This window comes from Rhamphochromis longiceps, linkage group LG4 (assembly GCF_057381845.1).
Source record: "Rhamphochromis longiceps isolate RC_006_pf linkage group LG4, R_longiceps_female_GT1.1, whole genome shotgun sequence".
Taxonomy (NCBI): domain Eukaryota; kingdom Metazoa; phylum Chordata; class Actinopteri; order Cichliformes; family Cichlidae; genus Rhamphochromis; species Rhamphochromis longiceps.
This window is the reverse complement of record NC_140560.1, coordinates 26,837,731-26,857,475: the sequence shown is the minus strand read 5'-3', so window position 1 is coordinate 26,857,475 and position 19,745 is coordinate 26,837,731. Positions and strand designations below refer to the sequence as shown.

Genomic DNA, 19,745 nt, shown 5'->3' with positions numbered 1-19,745 from the left:
ATTTGTGTACTGCAAACAAGCTTCTACATCAAGGATTGAGTACTGTGTTCCTGTTTGTGCAGTCGCGTGATAGCTGCCTCTGTTCTCTCCGGGCCGTGGTGTGTAACTTTGAGGCTTTGTAGCCGTACAGGACTGCATGTGTGTGTATGTGAGACGGCTGGTTTGTGAACATGTACAAAGGTGTGTATGTATCAAGCATGTTATGTGATTAAGAATGTGGGCATTTGCTTATCTCGTGTTCTGTGGAATGCAGAGTGATAGTTAATAGCAGCAGCTTACGGCTGGAAACCAAGAGCAGAGAGAGTAGAGAAGTGAAGAAAGAGAGAGCTAGATCACAGCAGAGAGGGTGGCAATACAGTGAAAGGGAGTAAAGGAGGAGAATGGAATTGAAATGAGAAACTAGAGGTAAAGGGCTGGGAAGGAAGGTGAAGCTAAGAGGTGGGGAGAATGAGGGGAGTGTGTCGGGGACAAGTAAAGGTAAATGAGATCGTTTCCAGGTCGATGAAATTAGATGAGGGATTGAGGGATGGTGCGAGGTGAAAAAGAAAAACACAGAGAGAGGAGGAAACTCACAGTGTTACTCATTACAGTGCAAGTGAATACAATGGCCTGTAAGTGTAGGAGGAATGTTTTAATTCATGCTGTAGCTATGAAAACATGAAAGTAGAGGAGCACACAAAATCCTCCGTGCTGTAGTTAACCACATAAGTATACTCGCAAACAGATCGATCACCTCATAAACATGCAGAGTGAAAATACACTCAGGCGCACACACTGTCCAAGCGTCCGGACCTTTGGCTTAGTGTATAAGGAGGTTAATTAAGTGTCTAATGCAGCAGCGGGGCCGGGCTTTGACACTCATCTTTCCTAACAGGTCTCCGGTTGCGACTTACGACTTTTTCAAATCCACACACACACACAGACTCATACTTGCACACACCTTTTTTTCTGACAGCACTCCGCACAAGCTACTCACTCCGTCTTCCCCTCTCTCCTCCACACTTTGACTTTCTTTTTTCTCATCACTTGCTTTTGCTCTTCATTTCCTCGCCAACTTCCCCGCTTTCCTCTCTCTGCTTCTCTGTCTCTACTCCATTCCTCCCTCATCCCTGTGGCTGTTTCCCTGCAGCACCAGCAGTTTTACTCCAGCACAGTGTTTATATGAATCTAGGTCTGACTCACTGTCTGCTGGCCTGCCTCCTCTGATATGTGCTGGAAACATAGAACAGAATAGAGTTGTGGTGGGCCTGTAGCACTGCTCCCTTCCCCGGGGAGATGGAGGATATTTTACACCCGGTGAATCTCCTACTTTTTAGGCAGGCTGATTTTTATTTTGGGCTATGCCGATTCCCCGTGTTGAGGCACTTTTATTGCATAATTAGGCGCCAGGGCTAGCAATGAAGTGGTTTGACAGTATGAGCACGTCCCGTCTCGCCTCCCTCCTCAAGTTTGTGTGTATGTTGTTCAGTGTCTCAGCGGTTTTTTTAACCACCCGTCTTAATATCTATGCAATGCCTGCTAGTTCCCCCCACAGCAAAGTTTGTCAACGCACAGAGCGAGAGAGAGTTCTTGAGGTTGAGGATGGATGATGGGTAGAGCTTGTGTGCATTTGCCTGCGAGAGTTTGTGTGTATGTGCTTGTCCGTAATTGCAAATGCCTGAGTGTGTGTTGTGTGAGAGTGTAAGTATCCCGTTTCCAACAGGGGCACATTTAATTCTCTTATGAATGATGTAATGTTATGGGCTATGTTGTAATTCAGTTCTGTTAGAGGACGGGGCTGCTGAGGAGAGAAGCTGTCTTATTGAGCAGATCCCAACAATAGGAGGCCTCCTCTCCCACGAATCTGTCTGCCTCATTTCTTTTATGTCACTGACCTTGTGCCTCCACAAAGAATAGTCGTTATGCTCATCTGCTGCCAGCACTTTGTTTGAAGGTTTCTATCTTTTTCCATTGTTACCCTGTCTCATTTGCTGTGCCATTCCATTTCTTCCTCCTGTGTGCTTGTGCGACTCAGCTCCATCACAGTGGATGTGTGTCATTTTGGCACTGCTTTGTGTTCTGACCTTATAGCAAGACTGGTGACTCCCTATACAGTCACTCCTCATCTCATCTCTTCTGTCTCCTTTGCCTGCAGCAGACAGGCGGAGGAGTCAGAGATTAGATAGCATCCTAGCTTTGAGGCCAGCATTTCTCCCTCCCATCCAAAGTCACACACACACATGCACACGCACTGTCCCACAAGCTCAGGCTGCCCCCACCCCTCGCACCCTCATGTTAGGCCTTTAGGTTTGTCTCAGCATGTCACTTTGTCACAACTCCTCAGCTTGAAGGCTGCCTGGATGTGACAGTTCTGGCCACATCGCCTCAGCCTGTCTGTGGTGACAGGCCATGCTCCAGTGAGTCATTACGCTAACTCACAGTGCTAAGTGAGTCGCTAAGATGCAGCACTAAGCTGATAAGGAGCTCTAGAAATTGGTTGGGATCAGCTGGAGAGGGATCCCCATCACTGAGACCTCTCAGTTCTGTCCAATGACTGTAAAATTACTTGTTCTTCCTCGCCAGCTTTACTAAAGAACTAACCTAAAACTTATGAGGGAGTTAGCTCTTTGCGTTAGCTCTAATGCTAAGGGTATATGTAGATGTAAGGGGTGTTTTAATAATACCACTGGTATATGTGGGCAAAAATAGGAAAATGACCTATATAACAAGAAACCTCCCCACTACTGGACAAAATGTTTCCAGTTCTATGCTTCAGTGCTAGGCTAATGAGTAGTACTGGGAGACAGAGAGGCTAAAAGGGCTGATCATATCATCACAAAAAAACACTCTTCCAAAAGCACACACCACGAGCCACAGTGCTCCACAAGTATAATCTCCTGTTGTGACTCAGTCGCATACTTGCTGGATACCTCCAAGGCCAAACTTTCACAGAGAAAGACACTATAGTTTCTGTGAGAGCCTCGGTGATCCCAAGGTCAAACTGTCTGAGGTGGTGAAATGAAGATGCTTTTATGTTTGAAAGCACATCGCTGCTGATGAAGACAAATCTTTGTCTGTTCGTACAGAAAATGTAAAATCATTTTGAATGCCACCTGTTTTAGTCAGTACTGACATAACAGACCAAACATTTTCTCTTAACTTTTCTCAAGTGTTGGGCATGGCTCTGGTTGCAGGTAAGATTTTCTTATCGCTCCTCATCAGTTATATCGGATTTGCGCGCAAAGTTGTTATGTGCACTGCAGCTACAGACGTAAGATTAAGAATAGATTTAAAGACTAACAGGAGTAGAGAGCATATGAGCATGCAAAGTCTAGATTGACTTGTGCAAAATTATGTTCTTGTCTGATGGTTCAAGCATCTATCCACCCTCAGGCTTTAATTACTGTGTGAGGATAATGAGTCAAATCCAATCAGTTCTCTCTGTTGCTCTTAATTTGTATGGAGCTTCTATTTGAAGCCAACCGCTTCAGCCCTTCACACCAGCTGCCCTGGAGTGACACCAGGGCTCTGGCTGTGTGGCTGTGTGTGTGTGACCTCTGTCACTTCCACTCTGCCACATCCATGAAAATCAGCTTATATAATTACTGAATTGGCCCATTATTGGTATGTGTAACAATTGGTAGCATTTCTTGAGCACGGTGGCTGTTAATGCAGTTTTATACACCACAGGAGATAAGTCATAGTCTTACTGCGAGGGATTACATCCAAGTATACATATGGCTGCTGCAGAGAAAGTCACTCCATTCAGCTATTATGAGTCTGACAGACAAGACTAAATGCCCATGTGTGTTATTGTGTGTGTCTGTGTGTGCTGGCTAAAGAGACCCTGAAACCTTAATGGATTCCTGCAGAGTGAAGGACAATCATAGCCCATGGCCAGGCCAAGCTTATCCTCTGCTCATCTCATCTCAGCTCAGCTCAGAGCCAGCCACAGCTCCAGCTAGGCCTCAGGCCATCTGGCTGGCACGCTACCACATACACACACCCTCTCACACACACATAGACACTGAATCCATCCCTCAAGTTAAGATCCATGCTTGTTGTGAATACACCATTCAGAAATTTCTGTATGGATGCAAGATGAATCCTTCTGTATATCTAAACTTTAAAACCCACCTTAGAACTGCAACTTGTCAAAAAGTGGTTGCGTTGCTCTGAATTATGTCGGTGTGAAATATGATATATTAATGACACAAGCAGAGATTTGCAGGGGTGCTAGAAATAGGATAGTTATCTAGCTGCCACACTGAAATTTACTGGCTCATAATGGCTGTGCTCAATTAAGGCTAAATATATGCTGTAACAGCTGGGCCGGAGAAAGTTATACCTGGGAAAAAAGACAACGGATTTAGGTCCATACAACAGTCTCTGCATAAATTTGGTAATGTTTCATAATCAAGTACATATCATTGTGATTCAGCAGACTTTTGCCTAGTCATTGACTATATAAAGTGTAACTGTAAGATCTAAGTGAGACATCCCACATAATGTTTCACAATTGTATAAAGCTTATGAAAGGTACATTGTTGAGCTTTGTGCAAAAAGTTCTGTGCCAATGTCTTGAGCCATTATTATTCACCTTTTTGCTACAATACAGCCTGAACTGTCTTAGGCAAGCTTTCTTGTATCTTCTTTAAGCAGTGTTCAGGAATAGTTTTCGAGGCTAGTTAAAAGAAATTCTAAGGTTTTTTGGGGATGTTTGCTGCCTTTTGTTCTGTTTTCTGTCATGATGATGCCATCCTGCTTCAATAATGTGGCGGTCTGGGCTCTGGGGAGGTCAGTCCATAATTGATAGTGTTCTGTTGTACGTTTGTATGTGTGTGTTTTTCTATCCAGATGTGTTGCCATTGCCAATCAGTTGCTTTCCAGATGGTGTTGCATGGTGATTCAAAATCTGATGGTACTTTTCATAATTTTGTCAATTTTGACAAGATCCCCAAACCCCAACTCCATTTCGGGCAGTGGTGTCTACACTACTGCCTGAAATAGAGCTCAAAAGCCTCCATTAGCCTTCATTGTGTTTTACAGAAGGTTGTGGACACTCACTGCACCTCTCTCCTGACCTTCCCTGTACATACTGATCATTCCACTGATTTTCAGTCTAGTTCTTGTGTTATTTGGCGTACCTCGCCTCTTTTCCCTGTTTTTTTCCCTTACCAACTACTTTTTGACAGGTGTCTATTGAGACCTTTCCTGATAAAGGCTTAGTGAACTGTGGATAGAGCCCAGTTAGTTAGTTCTGCCAATTCATTTTTTTCCAATGTGGTCAAATCTTTTTAAATCAGGAGATAAGCCAAGTTGTCTGTTTTGTGTGGACTCAACACGTTCATTCTTTAGTTAGTTGTCTTTTATATGCCTATAAATTATTCATAGTGCAATATTAAGTGCCTTTACAAACAAACAAAACTAAATTCTTTGAAAAGGGTGAAGGACTAGACTGAAATTGAGAAAATAGAGTCAGTGTCCAAATTAAAAGTTTGAAATACCATCAGAAAGCCTGGTGCTCAAGACCACTTTTAACAAAATTAGAAAAAAGTCTGGCTTCTTAGAGGCAAAATATAAAGAAATGACAAGTGGCTCAAGATGTTTACACAGTACTGTAAATATATGCACTTCTTTTGAAACTCTGCTGAAGAAATAGCTTAAAGGAGATCTTCGCAGCTCAGTGGCAGTATATGGAACTGAAAAGCCAGAAATGCTGTATTTACCATTTAAATTTGCTTGGTATATAAAGTGTGGTTAATGAGTGAGCTGCTGCCTCTGGTAGGGACTAATATTCTTTGCACCAACCTACAGTGTAAGCTGACTAAGTGTGATCACTCCTGGTGGCCCGCTTCACTTTTACTTCCCTCTTGGCTCATTGTAAGGTTATAATCACTGGCCAGCTGTACACTGCTGCGTATTCACACCACAGGGTAGTTAAGACGACAAGGCCACACACTGACACTACGCATTGTATCCCCACTGTGACACAAGAACTCTGTGTGTATGCATGGATGTGTGCAAGTGTATGTGTGCTTGAATGTGATCTTGCATACTCGTCTGCACAGTGCGTCTGCGTATGTGCTAATTTGCTTCTGTGGGTCTTGTGCGTTTGAGTGTGGACTTGTTTGTCTGGCCTCGCCTGCTGTTTGCATCTCCATGTGCTTTAATTAGTATGCGCTTTTGCATTTAGGCCTTTGTGATTTGGCACTGGCACTGTATTCTGGCGAGGCATAAAAGATTTGAAGTCTGTCTGTGCTAGTCATTCAGCCTTAATGGCGTTAGTTACACAACTGAACTGAAGTCCCTGCTGCATAAATGGGTGGCATTTAGAAATATGAGCAAGTCTGATGGCAGTGAATCATGTAGCACAGTGCTGCAGAGCATGTCTGGGATGACTGACATTGACATTGACCCAGATGGGCACTCCTTCTGAATGGACAGTGGCTGAAACTTAAGCACTGCTAGCTCAGTGTCAGAAAAGGAAAACAGCCCTGCTCTGTGGGTTTCAGCAATAAGAGTAGTGGGGGAGAGGGGCTGACTCAGTGCCCTTGTCTGCTGCTGAGCCTGTCTGGCAAGGGGAAGCGCTATATAGTGAAAGCCTTGGTTTATAAAGAAGTTGCACCCTGTTAAAGTACACCTACCGCCACTCTGTGTAGATTTCACAGGATTCCCACCATCTGGGTAATATGTATCATGTCCTCCTTACTGACACTGCAAAGGAGATCTCGGTCAAAGCCTTCTGGTCCTTCAGGACAGCGGACAGCTCCACACCTAGCTATCTCTGAAGCAGCTCCAAATCTAAGGATGCCATTTTCCCAAAAGAAGTTTTAAAGTCAGTTCAGTACCACGGATAGCAGCTCTCACAGGGCCTGGCATGAGGCTCACAAAAGGAGCGTTGGCTGTCCTTCAGTTTCACTTCCAGATCACTCACTCTACTCCTGTCTACTTCTGTTCAGTCTCTGTGCCCCTGCCTCCACCTGCACTGTAAAGGAAGCTGGCAGCCTTTTTTTTTTTTAGGCTGAATGGAGAAGCAGTTGGAAAGGTATGCAGTTATGGAGAGAGCTGGAGAGGCAATGAGTGTCTCTCTCAGCACCTCTTTGCAGGCCTCTTTCATGCCTCTCAGCCTGGCTCAGTGATTAACCCTGAGTACCCCGCTTTCCCTGCTGACCCTTCTCCACACAGAGCCGCAGCAGTACATTGACATGCCTCTCAGACAGCTGATTACCAGCAGTGGGTGTGGAAATGGTGTACACACCAGAGTTGAAAATGCATACAGATGCTCTCTGTCTCTCTTTTTTTTTTTTTTTTACTTCTTTCACCTCTATTTCCTCTCTTGCTCAGACCTAATCCAACATTTCTGATAGGTAGAATACACTAAAAGATGCGAGAAAGTACATTGGGATGAGTATGATAAGCTGCTGTCTGGCAGTGTGTAGGAGTTTGTTAACATTTGAAACTCTCACAGTTTGTTTCACAAGTGGTGCAGTATCTCATTGCAAAAGCTGGTATGTCTCCAAATCCTTCATGCCAATATGTGGAAAGTGGTCGGCCAGGCTGTGCATCAGTAGCACTGCAAAATTACCATTCAATGAAGGCAAGTCAATAATGGCTCGTTTGTGTTTTACATGAGGACAGCAGGAACCACTTTCATACCACCTGCTCCTGTCAAACATGCATATATGATTTACAATTACACGGAACAACGAGGTGCCTCCTAAAAGTGTATATTAAGGTTCAATGAGTTATCAATAACTTTGCCTCTCTCTCTTTCCTCTCCAGCTCTGAGCCGGTCAATGATGCCCTTCGGTTTGATGCGCCGGGAGCTGGCTTGTGAAGGCTACCCGATCGAGCTGCGTTGCCCTGGAAGTGATGTCATCATGATTGAGACGGCTAACTATGGCCGCACCGATGACAAAATCTGTGACGCAGACCCCTTTCAGATGGAGAATGTGCAGTGCTACCTGCCCGACGCCTTCAAGATAATGTCACAGAGGTGACTATTGATCTGTTTAGATCTTGTGTGTGTGTGTGTGTGTGTGTGTGTGTGTGTGTGTGTGTTTGTGCAGAGTAAGAGCCCGGTATTGGCAGAGGAAACAAGATTTTATTTCACAACACAGTTCCTCTAGATTTACTTGCTTTTCCTCTTCAGATGCACAATTTGGGCACCTTGTGGCAAATTGTAGATCTTTTTTGTAATAACATTAAGTAAAACCAATGTCAAACTGAGGCTTTCCTTAAATGTAATTTAATGTTTCATTTTTATTTAATTAAGTATACAAAATGACAATAATTGTAGCAGGTGGCACAATTTGGGAGGAAATTGTTATCAACTAACTATTCTTAGTGACAGCTCTTGCTAACATTATAATGAAGTTTGAGACTATACTGGTGGAATTGTTAGTAAAGTAACTTCCAACTTTAAGTACATGAAAGAAGGGGGAAAAAGCATTAATATTTGAAGGAAGTTTAGTTGTTTAATGTGTGTTTGCTCCAGGATTTTATTTACTTCTCTTCACTTAAAAATAACTAACAGGCAATTTGCTGGGGGCCACTTGAACTTGTGCATTCAAACGTTTCTTTTGGGAAACACTGAAGTCAGCATACTTGACTAACGCTGCTGTGTCTTGGCAAAACTTTTATTTGTAAGGAATTGTGTATGTGTGTGTGTGTGTGTGCGCGTGAGTGTGTGAGTGCGCTTAGTTTCATGTATGCATGAGAATCTATATGTTTATTGCTGGAGTATTTGTAGCGCTTCCTACAGCTGCTCTCTGTGTTTGTGCTCAGCATCTGCTTCCTTTTAGCTCAGATCAATGGAAGCTCTCTTCCAGCTATCCATCACGCTTGTAATGGAGGCACAGGGTGCTAGCTTGAGCAAGGGAGGGAGGGAAGTAGTAGGGGGTGGAGGAGAAAATTGAGGGGGTAAAGGAAGAAGAAAGACTTGTAGAAATGATAGGATGATAGAGAGAGTGCAGCAGAGATTTGAGATATGAATGGAGAGAAAGAGTGTGCAGTGGGGAAATGCTCAAAGCTGGATAGAGAAGGATTATGTGGTGAGAATAACTAAGTGCACGTGCGTGTGGATGTGTATCGTTTCTCCTGTGTGGATGTGTTTCTCGGTGTGTGCAACCGTGAGAAGGCATGCAGCGATGCGGTTTAGATGTAGGTATTATGTGCATATGAATGTTTTCCCTGTGCGTGTGGTGTAGAGTATCTGCCTTAGCCCCCCTCGTCCTTCCCTGTTCTCTCACCTCTAATTGCTCCCACTCACAATCCCCCAGGAGAGGAGGTCTTACGTCACTCGCCCTCTCTCTGCCTCTTCCCTCCCTCCATGCTTCTCTGTATCCTTCATCCCACTTCTCCCCCCCCCCCCCCCACATTCTCCCTCCCCCTCTGTTTCCACCTCCCTTCGGGTGCAGCTGTCACATGATCTAGTCTAGTGTGAAATTACTCCCATCCCTACCGTTCCCTCTGTCTTTCAGAGCCTGAAGATATTTTTTATTTTTTTTTGGAATACAACCCCTCCTCCCTGTCTTTCTTACAATGGCACTCATCATTATTTTTATTACTTGCTTCCTCCCTTCTCTCTCTTTTCTCGCTTCCTACCCTGCTGTCTCATCTCACAGGTGTAATAATCGTACTCAGTGTGTGGTGGTTGCGGGGTCAGACGTGTTCCCAGACCCCTGCCCAGGGACCTACAAGTACTTGGAGATCCAGTATGAGTGTGTCCCCTACAGTGAGTACTGAGACCCTGTCACACCTTTCCACCTCCCCGCCCTCCCTCACCCCATTCACCGCCCCTCCCATCCTTCCCTGTACCCTCACCTGAGCCTCTCTAGTCCTCTTCAACCCCCCCACCCCGAACCCTAAAAAAAAGATGACATTCTTATACTCACTCGTGCTCACTCGCTCTCTCTGGATTTTCTCAACACAGTCAAAGCAAAACAAGACAGACAGCCATCCTCACCTGCTCTCTCTGTCTCTCTCTTCTTTCTCATACACTGCACAGGCACATACACACCCACACTCACAGAGCACTAAACCTTTTTTCTTCATCGACAGATTGACGCACCAGTAGCTGAGAGGGATTTTCACATGGGGGAAGGTGCTCCACAAACACAGGGTCCGATAAGCACTTTACGCACACCCACAGCAAACACGGGGTCAGCCCTTATTGGCAATCACAGCAGTGTAACGCACACCGCCCCACACTCATGCACTGATTAACCCAGGGGCAGGCGACTGCCTTTATCTGGTGCCATACACCTTTGCTGTCCCTCTGATTTCCAATAAAAATTAAAATTGGGCACAGTGAGACTTTAAGGCAGGGGGTGTTGTGTGTATACCACACCTCACAATAGGAATGTTAACACAAACAGCAAAGGGCTTATTTTAGACAACATGACCTGGAGCGCCACACAATTTAATGTCCCCATGGTAACGGCTGGCTTCCTCACTGCTTTGCTCAAAACTATGTGGCAGGTGTGACTCTACACATGCCCACACACACATACACACAAGTCTACCTTACACTTGCAAAAAGGGAGGGGGGGAGGGGGCACCGTTGCTTTTTTCTCTCTTCTCTTGAATCTTCCATTCTGAGCAAGCATGTACACACAAACAAGAGCACACTCACACCGCCAAAGGAGCAGACACAGCAAGGATTATACGGTGATGTGTTGATCCTCACTCATGTGAAAATCTCCGCTCAGTCTCCCCTCCTCCCTCTCATGTATTATTACTCTCAGCATTGATCCCCTCACTGTGCAGGTGCACGTGGCTGGAGGGGAGGAGCAGTGGCGCTCCCCTCCACTGGGCAGACGCAGAATTTGGGGTTCAGGAAAGGGTGGTGGGGAAGTATGAGAGTGTTGTGTCAGAGGGGTGGAGGACAAGAGGACATTACTGGGGTGGGGGAGCTATTTATTTCTCATGATAGGGTGTGGGATAACTGTCTCTACTTTTTCCTCAGGTGCAGTTGAAGTGAACCACAGGATCAAGACTACACCAAGCTGCTAACTTCCTTTTCTTTTCCTCTTCCTCACCCTCCTCTTTATCACTTCTCTCTGAGGACTCCAACTCACACTCGCTTTATTATTTCTCACAGTCAGCATCACCTCTTTTTTTAGCCCTTCTTCTCTGTCTTTGACTTTCAATCTTCACTCCACGGTCTTAAATCTTTATTCTTTGTCCTGCTACGCTTATTCTTCCTTTATTTTTACTCTCTGACCACCAGTTTGCCACACTAGCTTATCATTCCACTCTATCATTTTTCTTTTGCTGTCCCTGTTATTTATTTATTTGTATTTTTACAGGTACAAATATGCAAAGCATCCAGGGTTTTCCAGGTGCCACTTTTCAGTCCTCACCCTTCCTCTGCTCGGTGCTATGTGCACTTAGTTTAGCTTATGAGAGACTGTGTTGACTCAGGTTGCGGCTAGAGTCATATATGAGAAGGTTGGTTTCTTACATTGGGTGATATTTTCTGGTGTGGATTTTATTCATAGCCTTCCTAGTGGTAATAAGAGTTCTTCTCAAGTGTCCTCTACATTAGGTTTCCCTCTCTTCCAGTTGATATTTGTGTTGGCTATATTTTTTCCCTCCACACTGATATGACTTTGCTTGTTAGTCCTTTAATAGTCCTGTGCTGTTGCTCGGTTTCCTGCATTGTCCACAGAGGGTCAAGGTAGCATTACTTAGTTGTGCCTGCTTTCCTCTCCTCATGCATTCTAACCTTGTCTTTCCCCCCCTGACTGCACAAGGGAGCTTGTTCTCTCACTGCAAGGCAATCAAAGGGATGATTAAATAGCTGCTGACTTGCATTTTTCCTCCTTGTGTTTGGGGGGAAAAAAACTTTCTTGATTGTGCCTGAAGTATGGCACGACTTAGAAAATTGGAAGCTGATCCTCCTATGATATAAAGTCTCGCTTGTCTGAGGTGACAAAGAAGAGCCAATTACCCCTGTCCTCTGCCACTCTCCTCCACTGGAGAAGCAAAAGCACTTAACTTGCGCACCCTCACAAAAATAGAAACACGCGTGCGTACACAGGCGATGCACGCTACTCAAACTCTGCAGGCTGCTCTATGTATTTGTGCTCATTTGACAAACTAAATACGACCTGACACATTCAGACTCAGAGCTGGAACTGTTCATCCCAAAACCTAGTCACCGTCGCACCACACGCCACTCAACTCGGCCACTTTTAATTACCAGGAGAGGGGGCGCGTCGCTCTCTTCAGTTCTGCCTCAGCAGAGATTTGTCAAGATTAATTGAATTTGCTGCAGCTAATCGCTCTGCTAATGCCCCATCATTTATGTCTGGTTGGGATTGCTGGGCACTCTGGTATCATCTAAACCTGACACATGGTTTTCATTGGTTGTCTTGACAAAAAGGTGAACAATTGAGAGATGATATGTAAGGGCTGTGTGGCATGGCAGCTGAGATGGTGTGCAGCCATGTTGATGGCTACGAGCGATGTTTGCTTTTGACAGGGTCCTCTGTGTGAGAGCTGTGTTTCCAGTCACCTGAAACGGCACGGTGACAGCCAGTGCTGAGCTGACATACGCACACACCTCAGCTGGCAGAGCTCAGACAAGGGTCTTGCACAAGTATGTGTGTGTGTTGCTGTGCGTGGGACTGCCTTGGCAAAATACAACAAACCGCCAACTAGTCAAGTCATATCTCATCGAGCCAAAAAGCCCTGCAAGGCCGCCCAGCCGTTGCCACGTAGCATTGTTTTTGCCATCCGGAACACAAGACGACAAAATGGCTCAAATGAACTCTCATTTCACACTGGCACAGCCTGCCGTAGCCTGCTAGATCCCATTAAGACATCACAGATCCATGGATACAACTGCAGGATGTGTTTACTGCAGTTAAACCCCTACACTGCAGTTTTAACATAGATGTACGCAGAGTTAAAATAAATCTATCCCACGAGGGAGCCCTTACCTGTTCCCGCTCTTTCTTCAGAACACTGTGCTACATCATTATTGATTCCTAATGCTCCCTATTGGGATTATCTATGCTAGCCATGCCAGAGCTAGCAGACCTTCTCCTGTGGCTCTTTTGTTTCTTTAGCTTTTATATATCTGGTTAATATGCACAGTGCAGGTGGCTGTACAGGCTTTACAGTCGAGAGTTTCTTAGCTTAATTTTATATCCTCCAGTTTTTCCATTTATATTTTGGTACTCTGCCGCTGTTTCACTTTATAAAATTGATTCTTCCCCACAAATGTATTCAGCACTGCCTATTCATTACAAGACATCACTTTTTGGACACAAAGCCACTGGAAATGATAGTTGACTTGTCGGAAGGAGTTTGTCAGTCGCAGGAATAATGGCATTGTAATATGACAAGTTTTGAGGGGAGGAGGGGAAACACTTTGATGTAGCTGAAAATGAAATTCTATTAATATGTATAGGGACACCATTAGATGAGTGGCTCATACATGTCTGGTGAATGAGAAGCAGGAAGCTTTGCTCGGGCCATGGAAAGAGATGGCTCTTTACTGTGAAAAATGCGAAGTTTGAGAAGGAGACAATAGGAAGGGGCCGAGGAAGAAGAAGCAGAGGAGGACACGCTAGAAGGAGGCCAAGTGTTCCTGCAGTGCTTCAGCAATATGTGTGCGTATTTGAGAGCGTGTGTTTTAGCTGTACTCATTAGTGTGGGAGTAATTGATAGGGTTGTAGAGAGCGCTGAGCGGAGTGATTAAGGGGAGAGGACAGTGGCTTATTTCTCAGAAGATCCCTGAAAGAGAAACGTTGAATGAATCAGACAAACAACCAAGGTGGCCTTAAACTAACCTCCAACTCACTGTGAGGACAGTTTGATGAGTTTCCTTCTCCTTTCTCTGTGTTTATGTGCGTGCGTGCGTGCGTGTGTGTAGGCGCGTGCGTGTGTGTGTGTGTGTGTGTGTTCTTAGAAATCTGTAAAGATCTTGTGTGTGTCGTTTCTTTGTGTCTATTTTTCAGGACAACCAAGAATGGAAGAACAGTGTCAACAGAAGTCTTCCATCTTCTTTGTTTTTAGTCTTTTTTTTTTTTGCAGCATTGAAGAAGTTTCATTCCCCTCTCTCACTCTCACTCACTCTCTCTCTCGTTTTCTCTCTACATGTCACTGCATCATTTCCCTCCTGTTCTGAAAAACATACACAGTGGTGCATTTATAATATTGTGTTTAGCACAACAACTTTTTAAGGACTGCAGTGTCACACTTGCATGAAGAGCTGAGCTTCTGCAGTCAGTAGAAACCTGGAACGTGGAAAAACTCTGTATATTTGAATTCTGGTGTCCTCATCTACCCCCTGCAGCGGTTTCACAGAGAGGATGAAAGCTCTGGATGCTCTGTGGCCAGTGTCAGCCTCCCCTAACCTTGGAGCTAATGATTGCACTCACAGTTGGTGGCAGGCATGTAACGTGCCTTTTTTTTTTCTTTTTTTTGGTCCCTGCCCCAGCATCACAAAACTTGCACTAGTTTCTTTGCCTTGTTTACCCCTCTAGGCTGAAAGTGGCTTCCACTCCCCAGGTCTTCGTGGAGGTTGTTTGTCCAGTTTGATCTTGGCATATGATGATAAATGATCATGTGGCTGCTGATGCTGATGCCGCCTCTGCCGAGGTGCATCCCCCACACAGCTAAGGCAACCGCTGCTATCACTCTTTTTTCTTTTCTATTCTGTTTGTCTTTGTAAAACTCTCTTTCTCTCTCTTTTACCCTCTCTCTTGCTATCGCTTTTTTCCCCTATCTTTACGGACAACCCGGTGAGGTGTCGTGACAATTTCACAGCGCTCCCCGGGGACTTTCCACGACACATACATGACAATCACGCTCACAGCGGGGATCCACCAGCCATGTGGCTTTTAACACGTGTCTTTCTCGAGACATTAGAAGAACAACTCTCACGGCACTGGTGCCTCAGCAAACATGGAGAGAAGCTGAGTGCTGTAATGTGAAAGGCGGAGCTGAAATTTTTGCTTGCTTCTCCAATAGTCTCCAGCTGCTCGTGAACCTCCCTCAACACCCCAACACAAGCAGACTCCTACCAGCGTCATGGATATTGAGGGAACCACGCCTTACCTGCCCGTGTCAGCTAAGGCCTCAGTGTGACTCAACACACCAATCTATTGATTTGTGTGTGATGAGCCCGCTGTAGATATTTCTCTCATCTCTCTTTTGTGTCTGCCCTTTTTTATTTTCCCTCCCCTCCCCCCCGACTGTGCCTCTCGGTTCCTCTCTGTGTTTCTCAGGCGTTACACTCTGTCAAGCCCTCCCTTTCCCCTGTTGTTTGTTCTTTTTTTCTTTGATGAGCCAGTCTCGGCCAGGCAAGCCAGCAGCTCCCCATTGATTAGATGGTCGATGGGTTGAGTGTTTTTGCTGGCTTCTATAGCAGGCATCCTGACTCTGTAAATTGAGCAAAGCCAAAAGCACCGCTTTCTGTAGATCAAGGGACCGCTCTAATGTCAACACAAACTGCGCTTGGAGAGAGTGGAAGACAGACAGAGATTCAACGATCTCTCCGAAGATAACCGGTCACAGATAGAGGCATATTCATCACCACCTCACCATCTCCCATTTCTCTATCTATTTCTCTGCCTTCTCTGCTCCTTGCTTATTTCCACAGCAGAAGACGACTGTTGCACAAAGACGCCCGTCTCACTTTCTCTCTCCGCCAGGTTTCTGAAGCTGCACGAGGGCACGAGGGAAAGCAGGGCTGCAGAGAGGGAGCGGTGTAGCAATAAGATGGGTGGAGGTGGGGTCGAGAGTTTGTGGTTGGGGGTGGATTGTGTTGTTGGGGGATTATTGATAAATCTGAAATGAAATGGAAATGGATTTCAACCCAGGTCAGGCCATTTTCCCCTTCTCATTTTCCATTTGAGCCATCCTTTCTCTGAGTAGCCAACCATAACACAGACAGATAACTTGCTTTAAAAAAAACAAACAAAAAAAAACAAAAGAGAGAGAGAGAAAGGACAGCGCTTTATTTAATCTCAATTTTCTCTTTTTTCCTGCACCTGTTTTTTCTTTCATTCCCTTTACTTTCCCCCCCTCTCTCTCTCTCTCTCTCTCTCCTTCTTACTGTCTTTCTCTTGTATCTTTCTATCTCCTTCTGTCTCCTTCTTTCTCCTTTTTTCCGATGCTTGAATAGAAGTGGATCAAAAAGGTAAAGACCACAATGAACATAACAACCACAGCTCGCCCCTTTCTCCCTCCTCCTCCTCCTCCCTTGTCTCCCTTCCTCCCCCATATTCCCTCCTAACCCAGCACCTTGTGTAGTGGTCATGTTTGATGTTGATATCCCTCCCTTTTCTTTCTCGATCTCTAATCGTCTCCTTTGCTCCTCTCTTTCTATCTCTCTTTGACTTGTAACCAAAACTCTAAAGTCCTTCTAGATTTCCTCCTTGGTTCTGATGACACCAGCCTGACCTGCACTCATGCACACACAAACACATGCACAGACAAACACACACACACACAAACGAAAAGAAGCATCACAGAAGGTCAGTCCCGTATCTAAGAGAGATAAACGAGAATTTAACATCATTCCTTTCCTGTATGAAGAAGCACATCTCAGCCTAAATGTACAGACAACATGCATCTGTGTCATTTCATGGATGGCATATTTTCCTCTTTTCCCATCCTTTTTAGAAACCATATTTCATATTCACTCTGTTGCCTCACACGCCTGACAATAGAACTGTCTCATTATTCAAATCTCATATATTCGCATTTCGCAAGTAGCTGTTCACTCATTTCGATATTTCAGTGTATCTGTCCCTACAGATCTGAGAGAAAAAAAACACGTTCTCCTCTTTCTCTTCACATTATTCAGCTGCTCTTTTTTTCCCATGCTTTATCTCTTGCCTTCTTTTTTTTAGTTTCTCAGGACAGATTCAAAGTTTGCTGTTGTTGAAATCTTAAAGCAAAAAAAACAAACAAACAAAACAAATCTGTTAAGATAACAAAGTAACTTGGCAAAGTTGCTGTCAGATCATTGCCTCAGTGTCCCATTTCCAGGTACTTCAGTGTCCTTCTCCCATTTTTCTCTGCTCATTTTTATTTAATCACGTTTCCATTAACTCCTCTTCTCTCACTACCCCTTACTTATAACACATTTTCTCCATTGTGTTTCTCACCCTTCCTTTCTCTTGTTCTCTTCCCACTGCTTGGTTTATCTCTCAGATCACATCTGACCATCACAGGCAGCTGCAGGCTCTTTTATCTTGTCTTACACTGCTCTTCCTCCTCTTCTCTCTGCCCTCTCTACCTCTTTGCAGACTTTATCCCCGCCACCTCTCTGTTTTCTTTATTGCACATGCACAATAAACTTGTCTTGCCCTCCCCTTCTCCCCTCCTCCACCAGTACATGTCCACATCAGTCCATCCCTTCCATCCACTTCCTTATGTGTTCAAGGAGAGGGGAGGAGATGGTGGAGGGAGGTGTATCCCCCGTAGGGAGGGCTTCGGCTTCTCGTAATGGCTTCTCTGATGCAGCCGGGCCTTGCCGCAAGCTCTCTTAAAAAGCCCCAATCAGCATGGCCAGGAGCCACAATCAGAAGCTACTAAAAAGCAAAGATAGACCTGGCAGGGCACACATCAGGTAGAGAGCAGTTTCCATGAGGCTGTACCCTCCCCCCGCTCTCAGGTCCCCACCCTTCTCAGCACTCTCTGAAACCCTACTTACATCTGTCTCAGCCGTTTCCCTGCCTGGCACCGTATCTGGATCCATATGTTGGAGGAATTAACTCCTTTAGAGGTTACCATTACCTGGTTTATGGACTCCTTTGTCTGTTGTGTCTGTGGTTTTCATTAGCATAGATCATTGTCACATTTTTCTCTCACCGCAAGCAGCCATTTTAGCTCAGTCTGCTGCTTGCAGTGGAATAGAAAGCATCAAAACCCCCCTCCTCCTGCTTCCACCTCAACCAACTGGTTCTATTTATTTACTGCTCTCCTTCCCACTAACACTTAAATACATAACCCTTTCCCCTGTCTGCCCTCCTACCCATGTCCACTTTATCCATCTCTTCCTTTCTCTGTGCGTGGCTGAAGTAATATTCCAAAGTTGTGTTTTGCCCATGTCTGTCACAAATAATCTTTACTGATTCATCCGCTGATTGACAGATTGGGTTCTTGGGTTGATGACTTGTATCTCTTGGTGTTGATGCCACTGTTCAATGAATGTCCACCACACTGTCAACCTACCTATTATGAGGCAATTTTATGACTGTGTCGGCATTAGCCGCCTCTCCCCTCCTATCATTCCCTCTGTCTCTTTTCTCATCCTTTTTGCTGACAGTCGAGCAGCCCAACAACCCACGTCATTGTAGTATTTCCTTTATGACAGGACCAAACTACTGTCTTTTCTTACCCCCAGTTTGTTTGCTGATAAAGGAAAAGAAGCAGTTAAAGGAAGCAGTGTTAGACTGCTGAGCAGTATCCCAGTATCACCGTGGAGGGTGGAGTTGGAGACCATCTGAGGACAGAACCATTACTTACACAAACAACCCTACATGTGACTTAGAGAAGTGAGAGGGAATGAGTGAGAAACCACTGCATTGTGTGACAGGAAAAATACAAAGAATGGCTGTGAATGGCAAAAGGGAGGAAAAGTGGTTGCTATAGAGACGATGAGTCAGGCAGCATCCCCTCATTAGGAATGACCCACCACACACAAGCACGGTCATGTGACCGTGGCAGCGCAGACACTCTTTTCAGTGGCACAGGGAGAAGATTGCGAGGATTGACTGTACATGTAGAAGCCATTGCATTGTTAGAGCCAAAGAACAGAGACGTGAGTGAGTGAAGCAGCTGGTCATGAATACAAAACACAGCGGCTGGTTTCAGGGCTGTTAGGGAGAGACAGTGTGTCTAGGAGACCTGATTCAGAGCAGAGGGAGGGTGAGGGTAGGTAGCAGGCTCGGTTAATGTTTCAGCTGTGCAGGCTTGTTGTTTCCTTACCTCTCAAGCCTCAGTCAGCTTGTTCTGGGTATGCCCCTCTGTTTTCTACAGTATCTGCTGCCTGTATCCTTTGCAACCTCGTCCTGATCAACTTTCCTGTCACTCAGTGTCAGCTTCACGCCATAGAAAAGACTTTGCTTTCAGTGGGTGCTATCTCTTGCTGTAGCCCTCTTTTGGTCTCAGTGAAGGGTATTCTCTGGGGTGAATGTTTGGGTTGATAAAGGTTCAGTTTGATACCTGCCTCTTCAACTGTCTGGATAGTGTGTACCTGCATGCATTTTTCTGAGAGCGTGTGTGTCCTCAAGCTTCATGTCTGTGTATGCTTGTTGTTGCTGTACTGTGTTTTTACTCCCAAAACCTTACGCCCCTTATAGTCTAAAAGGAAGCGGAAACACAAGGCGAGCCCCTCCCTTCTCTTTCCTTATTTTTCTCTTCTCTCTGTCACTATTTGTCACTCCTCAGCAAATTAACTCACTCCTAATTCTCATTTCACAGGAAATAACCTATTTACTCTCTCTTACTCCACTCTCTTCTTGTTTGCACACACAGAACACGCTCGCATCCTTCTTCACACTTCTTCTCTCTTTGTGCTTCTTTCTTTCTCTCTCAACATGCATGCCCACCCACACAAGCACACGGACATCCACATACACACTGAGACACATCTACAAACACTTATGGGCTAATGAATGCACCAACATACCATCAGGAGACTCACTGCACTGCACACTCATGCGCACACACTAACTCTTAAAGCCCATTAACTTGTCCAGCATGGATGCGGGTTACCATGCCATGCTCCATCC

General features: G+C 45.1%; 1 protein-coding gene across 3 annotated transcripts in view; it reads left to right on the top strand.

The window, feature by feature from the left end:
• The window catches only part of adgrl1a (adhesion G protein-coupled receptor L1a), a 163,350-nt gene that overhangs the window by 106,904 nt on the left and 36,701 nt on the right, over window positions 1-19,745 (top strand). For all 3 annotated transcript variants that reach the window (XM_085404183.1, XM_085404180.1, XM_085404181.1), the window contains 2 exons: window positions 7,765-7,978; window positions 9,609-9,718. In XM_085404183.1, coding sequence (XP_085260309.1) covers window positions 7,765-7,978; window positions 9,609-9,718 — 324 coding nt within the window. The remainder of the gene's footprint in view (window positions 1-7,764; window positions 7,979-9,608; window positions 9,719-19,745) is intronic.